This window comes from Phyllobates terribilis, unplaced genomic scaffold, assembly GCF_046119375.1.
Source record: "Phyllobates terribilis strain yellow unplaced genomic scaffold, ASM4611937v1 Scaffold_1__5_contigs__length_1240528914, whole genome shotgun sequence".
Lineage (NCBI taxonomy): Eukaryota > Metazoa > Chordata > Amphibia > Anura > Dendrobatidae > Phyllobates > Phyllobates terribilis.
The window spans coordinates 900,185,429-900,206,657 of record NW_027362761.1 but is presented as its reverse complement, the minus strand read 5'-3'; the positions used below and the strand labels follow the sequence as shown (position 1 = coordinate 900,206,657).

Sequence of the window (21,229 nt, the reverse complement as noted above, 5' to 3'; positions counted from 1 at the left end):
GCCACCGCTACAGGGCAGTGGGAAGAGCGAGGCTAAGTGCCAGAATTGGAGCATCCTATGGATGCGCCATTTCTGGGGCGGCAGACGGCTGGTGTTTCTAGCCTGGGAGGGGGCCAATATTCATGGCACCCTTCCTGGGCTATTAATATCAGCCCCCAGCTGTCTGCCTAGCCTTTTCTAGCCATTAAAATAGGGGGGACCCCACGTCATTTCTTTGGGGGTCCCCCATTTTAATAGCTAGTAAAGGCTAGGTATTCAGCTGGGGGCTGATATTAGTAGCCTGGGAAGCTCTGTGGGTATTACCCCCTTCCCAGGCTTCAAACATCTGCCCCAGCCGTCTGCTTAACCTCCGCTAGAGACTAAAATTACGGGGAACCCCACGCCAATTTTTTTTTTAATAAATCCTTTATTTTAACACTAAATGACAAGTACAGTAATCAACACTATCACTGTACTTCTTATATATGTGACTGACATGTTTCTATCTATCTAATCTATGTGTGATGCTCTATTCCTTCTATTCTAAATTGTCGGGTACCACTGCTGAATTGCCGGCCGGCTTTTTTAAAGAGACGGTGCATGAAAACACTAATATTTTCTTTAACAAATCCTTTACACTAAATGACAAGTACAGTAACCAACACTGTCACTGTACTTCTTATATATGTGACTGACATGTTTCTATCTATCTAATCTATGTGTGATACTCTATTCTTTCGGTTCTAAATTGTCGGGTACCGGTGTATGCCGCTGCTGAATTGCCGGCTTTTCATGTTTCACTGTGAGCACTGTTCCCATCGATTTGGGCAACCACTCTAATGCCACAACCACAATGGCTATGGAATTACAGTGAGTGGCAGACAATCCCTGCATGATTGGTGCTCTAAATAGCGCCAGACATGCAGGACACGCTTTTGGTGCACAAACAGTTATCGAACATAACCTCGAACAGCCGATTTTTTTGCAAATCGTTCGCGTTCGTCGAACGACTCGAACACCCCTCAAAACAGCTCGAATTTGAGATTGGCGAACAGTTCTAGCCGAACACCGCTCATCTCTATTCACAATATTGCTCCCAAATTTATGATTGTTAATAATCTGTGAGTCTAAAACACAAGGAAGGATTTAAGAAGGATTCTGGAAGGACTCTACATTATTTTACAGGGGTGAATGGTACATGTGCCTTTCATTGTCATTACATATGTGCATACACATTAACATTTATTTTATTATTGTTGTGTAACTATAAGAGCATTTAAAATATTTTTTTATAAAGTTAATATTCTGAATATAAAATGTTTTGTGATTATTTATACATCCAAAGCATCCAGAGAGGCAATTACATGAACTTTCAGTTTTCATTGCAGGGGTACTCTTCATCATTGTAATTGAAAATGATTATGAGCATTAAAAATCAGCTTTGACACACTTATTTCCATATATACATATGGAAAAAGTAGTACAGGATCTCTCTAACTTACACAAGGGACTCAAAATGCAACTTGGAAATTTATGTTGCAATGTGATGATCTGAGAAGCAGGGGAGTCAGGAGCTGCCATCTAGGCACTCATTTCGCAAAAACATTTATAACATTTTTTTGGGGGAATTCATGTTTAAAAGTTTATTTACAAATATATACAGTTTTTATAACTTGTTAACTAAGCTGTTAGGGACTGCCATTTTTACTTGCTGATGCGTGTCTGAGCATGATATATACTGCAAATACAGTTCCAGGCATTAGGATACTACGATGGGTGACCAACTCTATCGCCTACACTGTGGCTGCCACAGCTGTGAACTGGGCATGCCCAACGGGCTGTGGGGTGAGACAGGCACCATTTTATTGTAGCCAAGTGCACAGTTATATTTTCCCCCTGTCACCGCTCATGCAGTGTTCACCGCCGAATTGTGACAGGAATACCAGGGCAGTGACTGTTAGAAGACTACCATGGGAGCGGCAGTGAGCAGCGCTGGTCAGGAAACCTAACATTGTATTAATATTACCAGGCTATGAAGCTATTCCAACCACTGGAAGTCGGTACTGTCACAGGTCTGCTTTGAGCCGTGAGAGCAGGGCTGCGGCGATGATGTTGAGAACAGTTCAGTAGCCTAGTATTTAAATAATGTCAGGCTGCTCAAGGCCAGTGTCACCGCTAGTGTTCAGAACACAGTAGTGAAATCATCACGCTGCTATGCTCTGAATACTGATTCAGCTTGGCTGAGTCAGTGTAAAGCCTCATTCAGTTGTCTGTAATGCAGGGACATCTGAATGAGGCTTTATACTGCTTTCTACAAAGCGCATCAGAAAAGATGATTTTGTCACTGGTTACAGCACTGTGCACAATCTACTTCAATTTACAGAGCACAATAACCATGAAATTAATTCTATCGTGTGTTACAGTCCACAGAGTTGTGTATATGATCCTATCATGTGTGATACAGTCCTCTTAGCGGTTTGATACAATCTGCTGACTTGTAGGAAGCCAAAAACCTCCCAGTATATTGTTTGGAGTATGGGAAGAAATGGGAGTACCCGGAGCAAAGCCATGCAGGTAAATGTAGAACATATAAAATCTAAGCAGATATAGTTCTTGGTCCTTTGAACAAGGACCCTAAGTGCTGTAAGGCAATAGAGCTAGCTATTACGCTGCCGACTATTTACCAAAGCTATATAATAAATAATTTTAATTTACCAATGCTGATGTGACTTTTGTAAGATAGGGTAAGGTGGGCTACTTACCCTGTCACCTTTCGGACCTGCAGGACCGGGTGGGCCAAGTGGTCCATCTGTGCCCTAAAAAACAATTTTAAAAGCACAGTGAACTCATTTGTGCATCAGAACACTGATACTGGTGGATCAGCTCCCTCTTTGTTCATCGGCAATACAGGAAATAGAAAGTCTGATAAAGAAGTCTAGTTAGAAGAAATCATGCAGCAGAGGCATATAGAAGGGCAAACAGTATGTCACAATCAAGAATACATGAAACAAGACAAGGCACAAACAGGAACATAAAATGATGGTGCTTTTTAGAATAATCAGTTTCTGGCAAACTGTATTCTCTCATAAAATTTCAGCTGTAGACAAGAGATCAATTGGACTTTGGCTTCCAGAACCAGTAAAGAGAAAGACGCATGCCTGTATAGGAGAAGATCATGCTCAAAGAATCGAATAATAAAAGATGAGTAGGAGACGGAGGCCATTCCAAAGTGCTTTCTAAATGAAGTGGAACAATTTCAGTTATTAGACTGTAAACATGTTTATATGGACGACTCTGAGTATGTTTCCTGACCATTACAGAGGCCTACTACTAAAATGTGTTTCTGTGTACAGTATAATAGATTTGTAACATCTTATTTATGGGTTCTTCACAAGCTTGGTGGAAAAAGATGGATATGGTCATGTAATATGCAATGAATGTATGGAAAAGTCCTCGTCTTCAGTATTAATTTTTAAAATCTGCATAGATGGTTTCCCTGTTCTTATCATTATGACTTAGTGCTATTAAACCGGTACAGTGAACCTAACAGTGGATACATGCTGCCCGAACCACAGGCAGCATGCACCAGACATTGGCTTTATGATTTCAGCCATGTATGTTTGATTCTGCGGTGTTTCAGACAAAAACATACTTTAAAAGCCACCATACAGCAGACTAATCAAAAAGGCCGATCCTCAGCGGCTTCTCCCTGTCTGCTGACAATGACTGACAGGTCTCTCCCTATGCACACACACAGTAAGAGACCCATCACTCTAGGGGAGAGGGTGGGGAGAAGCCATCAAGCCCTGGTCTTTTGCAATTAGTCCCCCATGCGGTTCAGTACCCATCCAGCTTTTAAAGCTTTTCTCAGAAATGTAGCAATGTTTCAGAGTCAAACATACATGGCTGAAATCATACAGCCAGTGTCTGATACATGATACATGCTGCCCGATACATATCCATTGTCAGGTTCCCTTTAAGCTATATCCTTTTGGGTTAATGTACTATATTGTGATCTACAATGACTAATTATGTTTTACTCTTTTCATATTTTATTCTACATTACATTGAATTAGTGCAAATTTTCTGACCCAAAAAATTGCTTTAATGTCAGTATGAAAACAAATCTCTACCAACCTATCTATTACAATTAGATTATCACTGTATGTATAATGCTTCACCCAATTCACGTCAAGCAATATTTTAGATGTATTTGAGTTGGCATAGATTGTTCATTGTCAGGTTTGTCTGTTAGTTCTTGAAGACTGCACCAGTTTCCCCAGTAGAAATGCCTATATGCTGCTATATTTACTTTGCCCTGTACCTTTACAGTCATCCCTGACCCTGAAGCAGATGCAGCACCACAGCATAATACTTCCCAGGATACTTTATATGTTATTCTGTATATCATTGTTCCTCAACCAAAGTCCTTAAGGTTCACCGACAGATCATGTTTTCAGGATCCGCTTAGTAGTACAAAAGTGATAATTCCATCACCTGCGCAATGCTAAGAAAATCCTGAAAACATAATCTGTTGGTGGGCCTTGATGACTGTCCTGTCACTAGTCCCCCAATACATGTAAACTCTATCCAGTATTACCTTATTTAGTTTTTCGTTTCTATCTGAAATTTTATGGTATCCTTCTCCATGTTAGGTCTAGGTCATGTGATGATAAGCCAATGAGAATTCCTTGCCTTTATGTTCTCTGAAGGGGTTCCCATCTCAGTTACCAGAGCTGCCTACACTGAATCACTGAAGTTCTTCATGGGGGAGAAATGGGAAACTCCTATCACAGTTACTGATGAAGATTGGGCAGCTCCTGTCCTGACTACATGGTACTGGCACTAGCTGGTCATATGTTGACGCACTATGGGATTTATAGTAGAGCATAGAGCAATAAAATGAAGGGTGGAATATGGGAATCAAGATGGAGTCTGAATGTAAGAAAGAAGAGGCTAAATGCAGGCAAGTGAATACACTGTGTATAATTGAAGATTTAAAGACAATCAAGGTGGGGGTTCAAGGATAAAAAAAAAATTCTGGACTGCTTCTTTAAGTCATCTACGTAACGCTTTGGGAATTGGCACTAAGCTGTAACTAAGAAAATTTGAAAAGTGACTTTCTTTGCCATTTCTTTTTTATTAAAGGGGTGTTCTAAGGTTCGAAAGTTACCTCCTATCCACAGGATAGGGGACAACTTTCCAATCACTGGGGGTCCGACCGCCATGGCTCCCACTCACGCCAATCTCTGAAGAGCCCTGGCTAAAAAAATGATGGATCATGTGCACTACCGCTGCATTCATTCTTAATGGGAGCGACAGAGATTCCTGATTCTCGAGGTTGGTGGGGGCCATGACAGGTTGGACCCCCAGTGATTGGAAAGTTATTCCCTATCCCGTGGATAAGAGATAACTTTCAAACTTAAGGACAACCCTTTAAGTTGTGAGTGCTAAAGCATCTATGCAATGGTTATGTGTGGTCTCCCATCCTAATCATGGGCACTTGTATCTAAACATGTAGCAGATTTGTAGTTGCCTTTCACATCAGTCATAGTTTCTGATCATGCCCTGCTGTAAGAAAATTTACAGTTAATCCAGAATGTTTTAAATAATTCAATGTCTTGGGAACTTTATTGAATTCTTCCTCTAACTTGTACTTTTCAATAAACTGATTCATTAACAAATTATGGACTTTCCATATACAGGTCTGTTTACGCTACAATATCTTGAAATGTGTTAATCTTGTTCTCCCTATGATCCCTGTCCTTGGTCATTTTTCAGTGTTGTATATTGATGAACAGGTTAAAAAGACACAAAACACTCACCCTGGGTCCTAGCTTTCCGTCTAAGCCAGATGCTCCCTGTATGATTAGGTGGAGGTACAGACGATGGGTATAACATAGGTGACAAGAACGTGAGATTAGTGGGTAATGAGCACATGGAGTAAGAACAACACAATACAAGTGGCCACGAAGACTATGGAATGGCTGGGGGATTTCCACTAATTGCTGCAAAGTGCAAACAGAAAATGTACTTGATCCCTTTTGTTTAGGGGATTAGATTAATCAACACATATGAAAGTATCAGGATTAAAGAAGCACTCCCATCAAAGTTTTTAACCTCTTAATATATTGAAGTCATCATATTATATAGCACTGTGTACTTACAATTGCTCATTTTCCTCTTCTACCCAGCTAATTCTTCTGTTTTCCATTAGGTTTATTAAATGCTAACTAGCTGAATCCTTCTAAGCTCTATGTAGAAACAGGAGGTATCAACTGGGTCAGAAGTTGAAGAGGGGAATGATAAATGAAGGCATAAAAGACTTCCTATTTCTACATAGAGCAGAGAAAAAAGAAGAATTTACTGGATAGAAAGGCAAAATGAGCAATTGTAAGTACACAGTGCTATATAATATGATGATTGCGATATATTAAGAGGATAAAAACTTTGATGGGAGGAGTGCTTCTTTAAATCAAAATAGGCCTGTCCCTCAACATTTTAGCAATGTTTTCTTTCCTTGTATAGTATAAAGCTATGCTAGAACCATTTAGTATCCAAGCGCCAATTAATTTTTTAACATATTAATTACTTTATACAAAAATCATTACAAAGTATCAACTGCACCCCTAAATAGGGGCTCCTCCATAGAAATTCACAAATTTGTGCCCTATCATTGGTTTTGTTACAGATGCCGAACCTTTCTGTTCTTATTATAATGTAACCTAAGAGTTTAACTAGGGGTTAATAATTGTTCATTAATAAAAAGAAATCATTTTTAGTCATTTTACTAGAAAATGTTATCATCATTTAGCATGTAAAATTAGCTCAAGCTATGGCGCCATCTGCTGGATTCTTCAGTCATCAAGATTTAAATATTTAAAATTCTATAAAAATTTGTAAAATATATACATTTTTTATATAAAATGTTTATATAACCAAACAAAATGATCAAATGTGAATATAAAGTGCACAAATGAACAGGAGAAAATGGCATAATATAGATATTTTAGGTTAGAATAATAAACTATCGATTGACAGTGCCTGGTGACAAGGACTCCCACAGGTCCGAGTGCATCAAGAATTCTGCCATTCTGACACATATATTCATAGACAGTAAAAAAATATACAGTACTGTACAAAAAGATTTAGGCAGGTGTGTAAAAAAATGCTGCAAAGTAAGAATGCTCAAAAATACAAGAGTTATTTTTTTATATCAATTAACAAAATACAAAGTGAATGAACAAAAGAGAAATCTAAATCAAATCAATATTTGGAGTGACCATCCTTTGCCTTCAAAATAACATCAATCATCAATTCTTCTAGGCACACTTGCACAAAGTCAGTCTTTGTAGGATTATTGTCAGGTGTATGAGTAACCAATTATACCAAACAGGTGTTAATAATGACAGTTATCTCATAGCAGGTTGAAACACAGACATTAACTGAAACAGAAACAGCTGTGCTGGACACTTAAAATTGGGTGAGAAAAGTCTGCTACAAAGGCGAGGTCATGGAAGACAGTTTCATGTCACAAGTCCTACCCCACAGCAACACTGAGCACAGCAACAAGATACAAGGAAGCTATCATGTTCAGAGAAAAAAAAGATCTAGCTTCAGTTTTATTTTGACAGTTGTAAAAACATCAGTGTATCCAAAAATCGTACATAAGCATAAACACCGACGTGATTCTGGTGGTCAAGGCACCCTTACTCATTGTATTTATGCTTATGGAGAACTAATGTTTTTAACTACTTTTAAAGTAAAGCTGAAGATTTTATATTTGTTGAGCTGGATCTTTTTTTCTCTGAACATGATGGCTCATCTTGTTCCTGGCAATGACAAGACTCTGGAGAGAAGTAGGCAGTTACGATACTGTATCAGCAAGGTCTCTCCCATGCAAATATTTCAAAGCAGACTGGGGTTTCAAGATCTGTCATTCATGTTCTTTTTAAGAAACCCCCAAAAATGGTCAACATTGAGGGCGGTAGACATGGCGGTCAGGAAACCTGGTGCAGCAGATGGAAGACACACCAGGGTTATGTCACTTTGAAATAAGTAAATGTCCAGCAGTGTCATCAGCTTGGAACTGGCAGCAACCAATAGGACCGAGCTACACCTATCTTATCGACTGTTTGGGATGTCAGTCCAGCAGTCGTCTTTAAGGGAGAATTGCAGTCCAAAAACTATACCTTCAACATGGAACATGGAAACAAAGCTAAGTGACTCAACTATGCACAAAAACATGAGAACTAAGATACAGAAAAATGACAGCAGGTGCTCAGTACTGATGAGTCAAAATTTAAAGCGAACATGTCACCAAGAAAATGCAATGTGTAGCATACCTGGCGGCGTTCTTGCATAGGGCACAATCTCCCACTATGCAAGATCGCAAACTTGATCATCGGTCCAGTCTGCTAGCCTGGCTTCCCTCCATGCTGTCTGTTTGCCTCTGTTCTGGCTGCTTAGGGCGGCGGCCCGATTACTTCCTGCTTCTTGTAGCTGCTGCGGGCACACCCCTAATGCGTCCTTAGCCTATTGCTGTCGATCACTGGATATTTAAACCAGCTTCACCTGGAAGCTGATGCCTGAGCAACGCTATCATTCGGTGTTCTCCTTGACTCTGAATGTGCCAGGTCCTGTTCTGTTCTTGTCTATTTCCACCACTCTGGGGACTGTATTCCCAGACTGGCTCCTGTATCTCTTTCAGTAGCAGTTCCTGTCTGAACTGTATCCTAGCCTGTTCGTCCCGCCTTCTAGGGGCTGCATACCTAGACCTGTTGTCTGTGTTTTCTTGCCTGTCTGTCCGCCTTCCTGGAGGCTGTATTTCCAGGCCAGTCTGAACACGCTCCTAGCCTGTTCGTTCCGCCTTTTCTGGGGGCCGCATACCCAGACTGGCTCCTGTATCTCGCTGCAGTGTCAGTTTCTGTCTGAACACTCAGTTCCTGTCTGAACACTCTCCTAGCCTGTTTCCTGTTTTTCTCTATGTCCGTATCTTCCCTTTTTCTGCAGAGTCTGAACCTGCACCTAACTCCTACTCGTTGTCACTGTACTTCCGTTTGTGAGTTTAGAGTCCACTCGCTACTTCATTGCAATTATCTTGTGTCTATCTGGTTCTGCCTTTCCCTTCCTGTCTGTTCCGTGTGTACAGAGCCCTGTCCCCCCTGCTCTGCCTTGCTCACCGCTCCGGCGGTTCTTGCTTGCTCTGCCTTGCTCACCGCTCCGGCGGTTCTTGCCTGCTCTGCCTTGCTTAACGCTCCGGCGGTTCTTGCCTGCTCTGTCTTGCTCACCGCTCCGGCGGTTCTTGCCTGCTCTGCCTTGCTCACCACTCCGGTGGTTCTTGCCCGCTCTGCCTTTGCTCACCGCTCCAGGCGGTCTCGCTCTGCTCTGCCTTTGCTCACCGCGCCAGGCGGTCTCGCTCTGCTCTGCCTTGCTCACCGCTCCAGGCGGTCTCGCTCTGCTCTGCCTTTGCTCACCGCTCCAGGCGGTCTCGCTCTGCTCTGCCTTTGCTAACCTCTCCAGGCGGTCTCGCTTTGCTCTGCCTTTGCTCACCGCTCCAGGCGGTCTCCCTCTGCTCTGCCTTTGCTCACCGCTCCAGGTGGTCTCGCTCTGCTTTGCCTTTGCTCACCGCTCCAGGCGGTCTCGCTCTGCTCTGCCTTTGCTCACCACTCCAGGCGGTCTCGCTCTGCTCTGCCTTTGCTCACAGCTCCAGGCGGCCTCGCTCTGCCCGGCCTTTGCTCACCGCTCCAGGCGGTCTCGCCCTGCTCTGCCTTTGCTCACCGCTCCAGGCGGTCTCGCCCTGCTCTGCTCTTGCTCACCGCTTCGGCAGCCTCGCCCTGCTCTGCTCTTGTTCACCGCTCTGGCAGCCTCGCTCTGCTCTGCTTGTCTACCGCATCTGCGGTTCTGTTCCTGAGTCCCAATCTGTACTGGACCTTATCTAGTCTGTGCTCCAACCTGCTAGTGCCTCCCTGTCGGCACTCCAGCCGTGCGTGCCAGTACTCCCTGCCTGCATACCAGTCGTGCTTACCTGTGCCCGCCTGTCTGCATACCTGCCGTGCCTGCCTATACCCACCAGTCAGTGTGCCAGCCTAACCTGCCTGTTCCTGTATTCTCCGGTGTGGGTCAACAGCCGTGTCCGGAGTCTGACCTGGTGTAGCACCTGGTCCCTCTGCTTGGTTCCTCCCTGGTGCACTGGCGTCGTTAGCCGTCATGCGACCTTGGTCGGATCGGGTAGATACTTAGTTACGCCCCTCCAGGCACTCTCCGTTTCATGGTCCAGTGGGATCACTAAACACGCACACGCCAGTCAGTCCGGGCGTGTGCATAACACAATGTGATCTGCGGGCATCATTTTATAGAGAAGGAGGAGGTGAGCAGAATAATATGTGATTTTCTGAGAAAAGATTCAGTATAACCTGTGATTTATTCATTTATACCTCTGCTCTTTCTGGGATTTCCAGTCCAGTGGGCGGTCCTATCAGTGACTGACTGTTATCTTTGTATATGTGTGCATACAGAAATAACTGTCAGTTATTGATAGCCCCACCCACTGGACCAAAAATGTCAGAAAGAGCAAAGGATTAAATGATGAAAATACAGTTTATACCTAGTCTGTTCTCACAACACTATACATCAATCTGCTGAGCTCCCCCTGCTTTATAACATGACGCCTGCAGATTATACTGCATTTTCATGGTGACATGGTGACAGGTTTCCTTTAAATATTTGGGTGTAACTGAAGGCAGTTTGTTCGCCAAACGGCTCGAAAGCAGTACAATAATGACTTTCTGCAGGTAACAGTGAAGCATGCTGGAGGATCCTTGCAAATTTGGGGCTTCATTTCAGCATAAGGAGTTTTGGATTTGGTCAGGATTAAAGGTGTCCACGATGCTGAGAAATACAGGCAGATAGCCTGATCTTAATATCATCAATCCTGCCTGGGATTACATAAAGAGACAGAGGATTTGTTCATGCCCACATCACCAGATTTGTGGTTGTAGAAGATGTTTGGAACAATGTTTGTGCAGAGTTCCTTCAAAAACTGTGTGTAAGAGTACCTGAAAAAAGTTATAAATGTATGCTATTTTAAAGGCAAAGAATAGTCACATGAAATATTGATTTGATTTAGATTTCTTGGTTTTTCATTCATTTTTGCATTTTGTTAATTAATAAAAGTAAACTATTAACATGTCTAGTTTTAAATAACATTCTTACTTTGCAGCATTTTTTTTCAAACCTATCCCATCTAAAACTTTTGCACAGTACTGTAAATGTGAACAATTTTTACAAATTGAAAAAAAATAGATTAGGACATTTGCAAAGCAGATTACAGTGAAAGCAAATACAAAATGCACACGGTTATTGTGTGAGATTATATTATAGAATCACATTTACAAAACATGTAATCCAGACATATTACATGTGGTCGACTCAGACACCATTAATGTGGACATTAAGCAGACGGATTACTGACATATTATACTGATGCTAATTGTATCTAGGAAGAAATCAGGAAATTAATACAATGCTATGTGAGTGGAAGGCAAAATATGATATATATACAGTATATATAGTATGTATATATATATATATATATATATATATATATATATATATATATATATGAACAAAACATATATATAAATGATCATGTGATTCTGTGCCAGCATCTCGCTACCAATGTAAATATAATGATATCGGTCATTCACTGGAACCATTGAAATAAAAGAAAAGAAGCATATGGATTGAGGTGAAATTGAATAGATTTTTCTACTTACTGGAAGACCCAGTGGTCCTCTGTCACCCTTTTGACCTGGCTCACCCCTCAATCCTTTAAGACCATTTAACCCTGGTTCACCCTAAATGTAAAAGTAGATGCCAATTTTGTTTGTTGGCTATGCATGCTGTTACTGAGGAGGTTCACTTTTTGACACTGCCGTAAATTCCATTCTGTATTAAACAGTACATTAAAGCACTCAAAACCTAACATTATGTACTACATGTTTGCTTCAGGGCAAGAAATAACAAAACCCCAAAAATGTCTAAAGCCATATGTAGCTGCCAACTGTTCCGAATTTGTTGGGACTGTCCGGAATTTTGAGACACAAACCTGACAACTTTGGGGCTTCCTGGGAAGAAAGCAATGGGATTTGTGTAAAGGGGCCTCAAAGGGGGTATTTTGGGGTCGGCTACTGTGAGGGTCCAGGGCATTGCCGGGCTGGACGTAAACCTCCATGTTTTCCCAGCAAAAATGTTGGCAATTATGGCATATTGAAATGCTGGAGCCTGATACTTAGTAAAGATAAAAAAAACACATACGTTTCTCTAGCCCTACCTATTCAAGGTTACTTGTCGATATGATCCAGTATGAAAACATTATAACTATTGCTACATTTTAGCATATTTTCCAGCTATGAAAAGCTATGGTGCCAGAGAAGGCCCAATGGCCCATCTGCTTTATAATAAGACACCAGTACTATAAATGGCCCTGTGCAGAATTTATATTGGGCCATAGAGGCTTCGAATCATGCCATGAAATTATATTTTTCATCATGCCATTATTTTTGTATACAATATAATTTAGTCTTAAACTATAATATTAATATTGTTGATTTTCAGAATAATTATAGCGGCATAACTAAAAAAAGTCGTTTTGTGTGCTTAGGCCAGTCAATACAGAAAAGACATTGGAATTTTCAGCCTGTTTACAGAAAACTTTCAAGCTCAGTAGTAATAAATGAACATGAAATGAAATTAATCGGTAGACCCCCACACACATTCAATGGTTGGCTGACCAAGCCAAAACCAGAGAGTTCAGATAACTTTTCTCTTTTGACTAAGGGGGTCTTAAACCTCATCAGGCATAATGATTTAGTACTCAAATCTTTAAAAAACTTCTTTATCACCAGAATTAGAATGATATTTTTACCATAGTAGGCTGCTACCTGAGCTTCAAGGCTTTCATACATATATCACAAAACAGACATTACATTCACAGAACATATAAGCATGCACTGTGCATAGTTATATACACAACACATACAAGTCCATGCTGCATGCATTCCTCAATAATGACATTAGTCCGCTTGTACTTACCTTTGGACCTGAAAGCCCATGTGGACCCTGCAAGATACAAATGCAACATAGCATATTTAATACAAACCCAAAAAGTTATCTTTCACAGGGAATCTGTTAAAAGTTTTTTTCCTCTTGAAAACTCCAACACTATCTGTTATTTTAGCTCTTGTGCTTTCTAAACACATCCTTATTTGTAAAAGTAGAAACAGGATTATGTAAAAAAAAACAAACAGCAGGGGTTATGCAGTTTCAGAAAACCCTTGTCCTTCTACTGGAGTTTGTGTTAAACAAACGTTGCTTTACTCACCTTCCCCAGGTCCTGCGTGGAGTCTCTGCTTCTGCCCCAAGTTCCTGTTATCGCCATTGCAGCAAATAAGTGAGCTCTGTAGTTCTAACCGAGTTTATGTAAATCCAAAGAACTAGGCGCTCAGATATGAGATGGGAAATTTATTTGCAATCCAAAAGTAAGAGTACAACATTTTGGTCATAGACTCTGACCTTCATCAGGTGCACAGATGGTTTATGCAAAGAGACAGGGATCAAGTGTGATAAAGCACTCTCACAATTGCAGGCATCCGGTGTTTCTCCTATAGTGTTTTATTATAACTTGATCTATCTCTGCATTAACCATCTTGGTAAACTGATGAAGGTCAGAGTCAATGACCGAAACGTTGTACGCTCACTTTTAGATTGTAAATAAATTTCCTATCTCGCATCTATGAGTGCCTAGTTCCTTGGATTCACAGTATACAAGGACAGAGCCTCTACTAGCGCACCATCCCATCTGGAGTGTCCTTGTTTAAACAGAGTTGATAGCACAACCGCTCAGAGCAGCTGAGCTCAAATATTGGCTGCAGAGCTGTTGATGTGACGTCAGAGCTGCAAACAATAACAGACACCGAGAACAGCGGCAGAGGCACAGCAATGGACCTGGGGAGGGTGAGTGATGCGCAGTTTGTGTTTTAAACTGGAAAACTGAAATCGGAATAGCCATCTGACCCCAGTATATGATGTACAGTTATATGAAAAAGTTTGGGCACCCCTATTAATCTTAAGCTTAATGTTTTATAAAAATTGGTGTTTTTGCAACAGCTATTTCAGTTTGATATATGTAATAACTGTTGGACACAGTAATGTTTCTGCCTTGAAATGAGGTTTATTGTACTAACAGAAAATGTGCAATCTGCATTCAAACAAAATTTGACAGGTGCATAAGTATGGGCACCTCACCAGAAAAGTGACAATAATATTTAGTAGATCCTCCTTTTGCAAAAATAACAGCCTCTAGTCACCTCCTGTAGCTTTTAATGAGTTCTTGGATCCTGGATGAAAGTATTTTTGACCATTCCTCTTTACAAAACAATTCCAGTTCAGTTAAGTTTGATGGTCGCCGAGCATGGATAGCCCTCTTCAAATGATCCCACAGATGTTCAATGATATTCAGGTCTGGGGACTGGGATGGCCATTCCAGAACATTGTAATTGTTCCTCTGCATGAATGCCTGAGTAGATTTGGAGCGGTGTTTTGGATCATTGTCTCGCTGAAAGATCCATCCCCTGCGTAACTTCAACTTTATCACTGATTCTTGAACATTATTGTCAAGAATCTGCTGATACTGAGTGGAATCCATGCGTCCCTCAACTATAACAAGATTCCCGGTGCCGGCATTGGCCACACAGCCCCAAAGCATGATGGAACCTCCACCAAATTTTACTGTGGGTAGCAAGTGTTTTTCTTGGAATGCTGTGTTTTCTTTGCCGCCAAGCATAACGCCTTTTTGTATGACCAAACAACTCAATCTTGGTTTCATCAGTCCATAGGACCTTCTTCCAAAAAGAAATTGGCTTCTCCAAATGTGCTTTTGCATACCTCAGCCGACTCTGTTTGTGGCGTGCTTGCAGAAACGGCTTCTTTCGCATCACTCTCCCATACAGCTTCTCCTTGTGCAAAGTGCGTTGTATGGTTGACCGATGCACAGTGACACCATCTGCAGCAAGTTGACGCTGCAGCTCTCTGGAGGTGGTCTGAGGATTGTCCTTGACTGATCTCACCATTCTTCTTCTCTGCCTTTCTGAAGTTTTTCTTGGCCTGCCACTTCTGGCCTTAACAAGAACTGTCCCTGTGTTCTTCCATTTCCTTACTATGTTCCTCACAGTGGAAACTGACAGGTTAAATCTCTGAGACAGCTTTTTGTATCCTTCCCCTGAACAACTATGTTGAATAATCTTTGTTTTCAGATCATTTGACAGTTGTTTTGAGGAGCCCATGATGCCACTCTTCAGAGGAGATTCAAACAGGAGAACAACTTGCAAGTGGCCACTTTAAGTAGCTTTTCTCATGATTGCATACACATGGCTATGAAGTTCAAAGCTCAATGAGGTTACAAAACCAAAAAAAGTGCTTTAGTAAGTCAGTAAAAAGTAGGTAGGAGTATTTAAAACAAGAAAATGATAAGGGTGGCCATACTTATGCACCTGTCAAATTTTGTTTGAATGCAGATTGCACATTTTCTGTTAGTACAATAAACCTCATTTCAAGGCAGAAACATTACTGTGTCCAACAGTTATGACATATATCAAACTGAAATAGCTGTTGCAAAAACACCAATTTTAAGAAAACATTAAGCTTAAGATTAATAGGGGTGCCCAAACTTTTTCATATAACTGTATATTAATAATGTCATTGTTGTCAAAGAGAAGTAGACAAGTCAAACAGGCCAAGTTCCCTTTAACACAATGAGTGATCATGGTGAGTTGCATGCCAATTTCAGCTGGGATGTAACAGTATTTACATAATTTATGTATAATTTTTTTGGCTGTATATAGCATAATGTCATTTTAGATGAAAAAGGTTACGCTAGAATAATAGAAGACACCAGTGTGCATTTCTGCATGAAAGGGATTAGAAATCTCAATTTTTATCTCATGGATAGTTAAGAAAGCCGCAGCTCCTACGTTCTATCTATCTATGAGGGTTACGTGTAGCCTATTTTAGATACCTTACTTGTTCTCCCATTTACCTTTACTCTTTCCATTAAGGCCCCAATACACATTAGATGAAATTTGGCAGATCCCGCTAATTTCAGCAGGACCACAGACCATCTGATTTACCTGGGGTCCATCTGAACTCCGAAAAGATCAGGAAGTTTACATTTCAATGCCCGATCCTTTTGTTTTGAGGGGCGATAAATTGTTGCCAGAGGAGTCTGATAACATCCTTCTTCTCGTTGAAAACATACAGGTGCTCAGCCAAATATTAATTTGTATGGGAGACTCAGGAGAGAATATTTGGCCAACAGCTATCACATATGTATGGCCAGCTTTAGTCTGAAGAAATTGGATTATACTGAAAAGTGTGTAAGGAGACATTGACCATATCTAATTATACTTTTCTGCTTAGAGTAATTATTTAGTTTTCTGGTCCAGTCGTTACAGAACAACCAGCAGAAATGATGAGAATGACGTTGGTATGTCAGGGGTCTTGGACCAGGGACACATTCTTCCTTTTCGTGGAGCAGGAAAGAGTTTAATTAATAAGTACTTTCCCCAGTGTTATCTGGCATTTGTAGTCTCACAATATAATCAGCACAAATGATGCCTTTCATTATATAGTAAATGTAATATATGAAGCAATTATCTTCAGCTTACCATTGGGCCTGGGGGCCCATGAGGACCCGGTGGACCAGGAGGACCTATGATCTGTGAAAAGATTGCAAATTGAGAGCCTGTAAGATTAGCGATATTCCAGTCTACAGAATCCTGGCAGCAGTAAAATCATTAGAAATGGTTCAGTGTGGATGATTATAATTGCAGCTGCAATCACGTTTTACAAAGCGTGAAGAAACGCATCTGCATAATCAAAATGATGGCTTAACTCCTCAGCGTCCAAGCTGAACAGGTGTACATGGAAGAAAGGACCACATCAACTAAAGAACTGAAGAGCAGTCATAGAGTCGGAGGTGTTTGTACCATGGGGCACTGAGCGGCAGTGACAGCTCGGTAATAAGAGAGATGCCAGAATTTCCTTGAATGTAGAAAAGCATGCTACCTATTCTATCATGTGTGGTGCATTAGTTTGAGAACACCACATGTTCCTATATCTACTGTATACTATAAAATCAATCAAGAGGTTGTCTTATGACTATACCTTTTTAAAATTATAAGGTGGCCTGGCAATCACCTGATCATCTCAGTCCAGGTTATCTAACCCTAAACCATTAACTGTTAATATTAATGAACAGTGAGTCTGGTCACCCACACCAGATGTGTCACCAGATTTTCTTGATACTGCTCCATAGAATACGGTAAACCTGACAGATGGCAAAAAAGCGTACTTTTGACATCCACCAAGCAAATATATATGAGCTTTTTGACTGGAACGTTAGTCTGCTGTAGGCCACTAAAATATAAGTTAACCGCGGATAATACGTTTATTTGGATCAGAGTATACTGATGTTGTATTCCATGGTATGGTACAGAGTGGCATATGTCAAACCTTTGCATTCAGCACATGCACTTAAACATTCGCATCTATGAGCCAAAGCTCAAGATCTACTCACAGAAGCTCCATGAGGTCCAGGTGCACCATGGTCTCCTTTTTCTCCCTTCATTCCATTTGCACCCTAGTAGCAAATATTGTTTAAAGAAATATTTTTATAAGAGTGATATAATGAGTAACAGATATAGTCGTAATGATGAGTTACGGTCTCACACAGGACTGAAGGGAAACCTACTGGGGAGAAGTCTGGAAAAAGAGGGATACAAGTGTACTCATGGTTATGCGTTACTTTCTACTCATGATCCGGTAATTGGGACTATTACAAATATATTACCTTTTTAGTTTTCTTAATTCATGGTGTGACCCACAGCGATCAGCAAGATATCACCAATCCTGTGGATAGCTGATAACTTTCGAAAGTTGGAAAATCCCTTTACCATTTACTGTAGGATGTTAAACTCATTCCCTAGTACAAGATTTTCCTCATAATGAAATTACATACATCTAGGGGTATCCAATTTTGAAAGGAGAACATAAAAGCAGCATAGCTCTTAAATCTAGATCTTACATTTAGATCTTAAACGTATCTAAAGTAATTCATGGGCAGATTGAACATAACACAGGTCACACAATCAGCAAAATAGCAGCACCTCTGTAATACTTCTTAATGACCTTTTTTATTACTTTCACTAATATCTATAGTATATTTATCCATAGCTAAAAAGTAATCAATAGGCTGTTGTTGATGGAGCCTTCTAATGAAATTTTACATTGCTTGTATAGTGTATTTTAGTTCTTCCTCATTAACCCATGACAGTTCACTTCAAACCCTTTGACTCACATTTTAAGAAAAGTCAGCTTCATAGTCCAGTCGGTCATAGCAGGGCAAATAAAATATGCAAAATATATTTCTGATAGTTTCCTATTAGCAAATGATCTATTTTCCACATTATGAAAAGTAAAAACGAAACAATAAGTGAAAAAAAAGCAAACGGTAAATTAGAAAGGAGTTAGGATTTTTAACTGGGTGACACTTACAGGCAGCCCAGGTAGACCAATTCCTCCTTTCTCTCCTGCGATGCCAGTTTCTCCACGATCTCCTTTAGAACCTTTAGGCCCCTATTTGGCACAAAAACATCGTTAATAAGGCGATTATAAATATAATAAAGGCAATGAATACTTATACCATATACAGTACTGTATGGTAACAGTTATATCTATAAACACTAAAGATGAGAAACATCATCATGATTTTCAGCACAAGCAATTATTCCCGTTCTCATCTCTTCAGCTGTCAAATATCGTTTCCTCCAGTAAAGGTATTTTTCTAGATCAGAGGACAGTATAAATAGTATGCTCATAATGCAGAACATATTTCTATCTTGGGTTTTAATCACAGGAATGAAGAGCACAAACCATTTCTTAAAAGCAGAGTAAATTTAGTAAGATTAATGGCATGACTTAGTATAAGCACTATAATTTGGGCTTCCATTACCCAGACACTGGCGCATGAGCATATACCATGTTAATCACAATTTCCTTAACTGCACAGTGCTCTTTAAAATATGTTTTAGTTAAAAATTGAAGTTGAAAACCAAGTTTTCAAAAAATGGAGCTGAAGATGAGACAAACCAACAAGAGGAGAAAAAAACAAGAACTGAGGAAAAATTGATGATAGAGTGTGATCTTGGTATAATGAATACACCCTCCACTTTCCAGTATGGGGATTAAGGCCAATAAAAAAGAAGCAAATGATCCAACCAACAAGTCTGAAAGTGATGAAAGTTGTTTTTGATTTTGTGAAGTCATCATAGGTATTTGCATAATTGGCAACATTCTTGGATTTCCTTGCACTCTAAAACCAAAAGTGGGTGGGGTTTATGTAATAACTAGTGTTGAGCCACCCCCGTAGTGTTCGAGTTCGGTTCGGTTCGTCGAACACCCGTGTGTTCGCCGAACTGTTCGTCGAACTGTTCGTCGAACACCTTCGAACACCGTTAAAACCAATGGCAGGCAAACAAAAACACATAGAAACACATAGAAAACACCTTCAAAGGTGTCCAAAAGCTGACAAACTGCTCAGAAGACACAACTAACACATGGAAAAGTGACAAGTACATATAGTCATGCGAAAAGAAAAGAGGTGGAGGAGTAAAAGGAGGGGGAGACACAGATATAGGCATGTCATGCCCTTCTAAAATCCAAAAAGTGAGAAGCCGAGACGGCCAGTCCGCTCCTGCCCGTGCCACCTCCGTGTCGCCGGGTTTGTGCCAGAGCCGCGGTGAACCCTGACGGCCAGCCCCCCTCTCCCAATACTGGTGCCTGTCCGCTGGTGGGTCGAGAGAGCCCCCCTGTGGTGGAGGCAGCTCTAAGCTTTTTAATTTAAATTGTCCCTCTAATTTGAATGAATACACTTTAAATCCATTTACAAGGATCTATTGGAGGGCAAGTCTCATGCCAGCAGCCGCGTAATTCCAGCTCCAGTAGCGTCCACTAAAGCTGCTGCAGTTAAAAAGCTTTTATAAGGATCGAGCTCGGCTGTCCACCGCAAGGCATCCTAGTGCCAGTCCCAGCCCCTATGCCTTGGGGTGCCTCCTGATGCTCTTCACTGAGTATCCCGTGGTCCCGAAGCATTTCCTTTGAAAAAATTAAGTGTCCAAACTACAGGTGGTGTAGCTTGCTTAACAGCCGGGATAATCCGCTGACTAGCAGACACTGCTACTAGGCACAAAGTATTTCCTGGGCTAGATGCAGTTAAAAATTTGTAAGTAGATACTCTCGTTGGATGCTGAGACAGCATTCCATAGAGTCTCCTGGCACGCCATATATGATTCTCTTAAAAAGCTTGGGGTAGTGGTCTAGGGGACCCTTTTATAGCCAAAATCACGGCCCTGTATCACAATACGTCACCTAAGCTGAAGATAAATGGAACTGTAGCACCGAGGGCTCGGTTGCTACAGACGTATTGCACCTCACCCAGAGGTGTGATATCTCACTCTCAGATAAGGATGGAGTGTGGATCAGGACCCGACACCTGCATGCATTACACCACATTGCCGTGGGGCAGGGCGACCAATATGCCCCTGAGATGGGCACGACAGTCCCTGTCCCTGGCTGGAGTGGGGGGAGGGAACACTGAGGAAGGGGAACCCTGCAGTGCAGGAGCAGGGAGGAAGCAGTTCCTGGGTGCATTGAGAAGGGAGTATAAAAGGTGGGCACCATCTTAGTTCAGTGCAGAGAAGTCTGAGCAGAAGTGGCAGGGAGCAGGGGCTCTGCATGAGCTCTGCTCCGGAGGCGGGCCTAGTAACAGAGGCCCAGGCCTGCAAGAGGGAGAAGGAAGGAAGAGGAGCGGAGAAGGCTCCAGGAACGAGGAATGAAGGGATCCCAGGGGTGCGGACGGGCGAGTCGCCACCGCACGCCCGAATCCACCTGCGTGGAGGGGTCAGGCCAAAGGGGGAGACCGGTCCCCGAACTAGTGGAGGCAGGAAACGACCCTCAGCTAGAAACCGGAGGCTCTGACATTTTATGTGGCGGAGCCCCTTGCTCCACCCGCTAGGAAGGCACCACATAGGGTCAGGGAAACTGGCGCCAAGTTTACCAAGAGGAGGCCCGAGGCAGCCGGACAGAAGTGTTGGTAAGAAAGGCCAGACAAAAGACACACAAAGGGGGTCCTGTG

At 41.5% G+C, this 21,229-nt stretch overlaps 1 protein-coding gene and 1 long non-coding RNA gene across 2 annotated transcripts in view; one reads left to right on the top strand and one right to left on the bottom strand.

Moving 5' to 3' along the window:
* Positions 1-21,229, bottom strand: part of COL25A1 (collagen type XXV alpha 1 chain) — a 686,464-nt gene that overhangs the window by 53,208 nt on the left and 612,027 nt on the right. The window contains exons 27-33 of the mRNA XM_073640961.1: positions 18,592-18,672; positions 17,615-17,677; positions 16,704-16,754; positions 13,075-13,101; positions 11,757-11,837; positions 5,805-5,840; positions 2,742-2,795 (exon numbers count right to left, since the gene is read on the bottom strand). Coding sequence (XP_073497062.1) covers positions 2,742-2,795; positions 5,805-5,840; positions 11,757-11,837; positions 13,075-13,101; positions 16,704-16,754; positions 17,615-17,677; positions 18,592-18,672 — 393 coding nt within the window. The remainder of the gene's footprint in view (positions 1-2,741; positions 2,796-5,804; positions 5,841-11,756; positions 11,838-13,074; positions 13,102-16,703; positions 16,755-17,614; positions 17,678-18,591; positions 18,673-21,229) is intronic.
* Positions 1-21,229, top strand: part of LOC141154672 (uncharacterized) — a 344,314-nt gene that overhangs the window by 286,051 nt on the left and 37,034 nt on the right. The window lies entirely within an intron of this gene.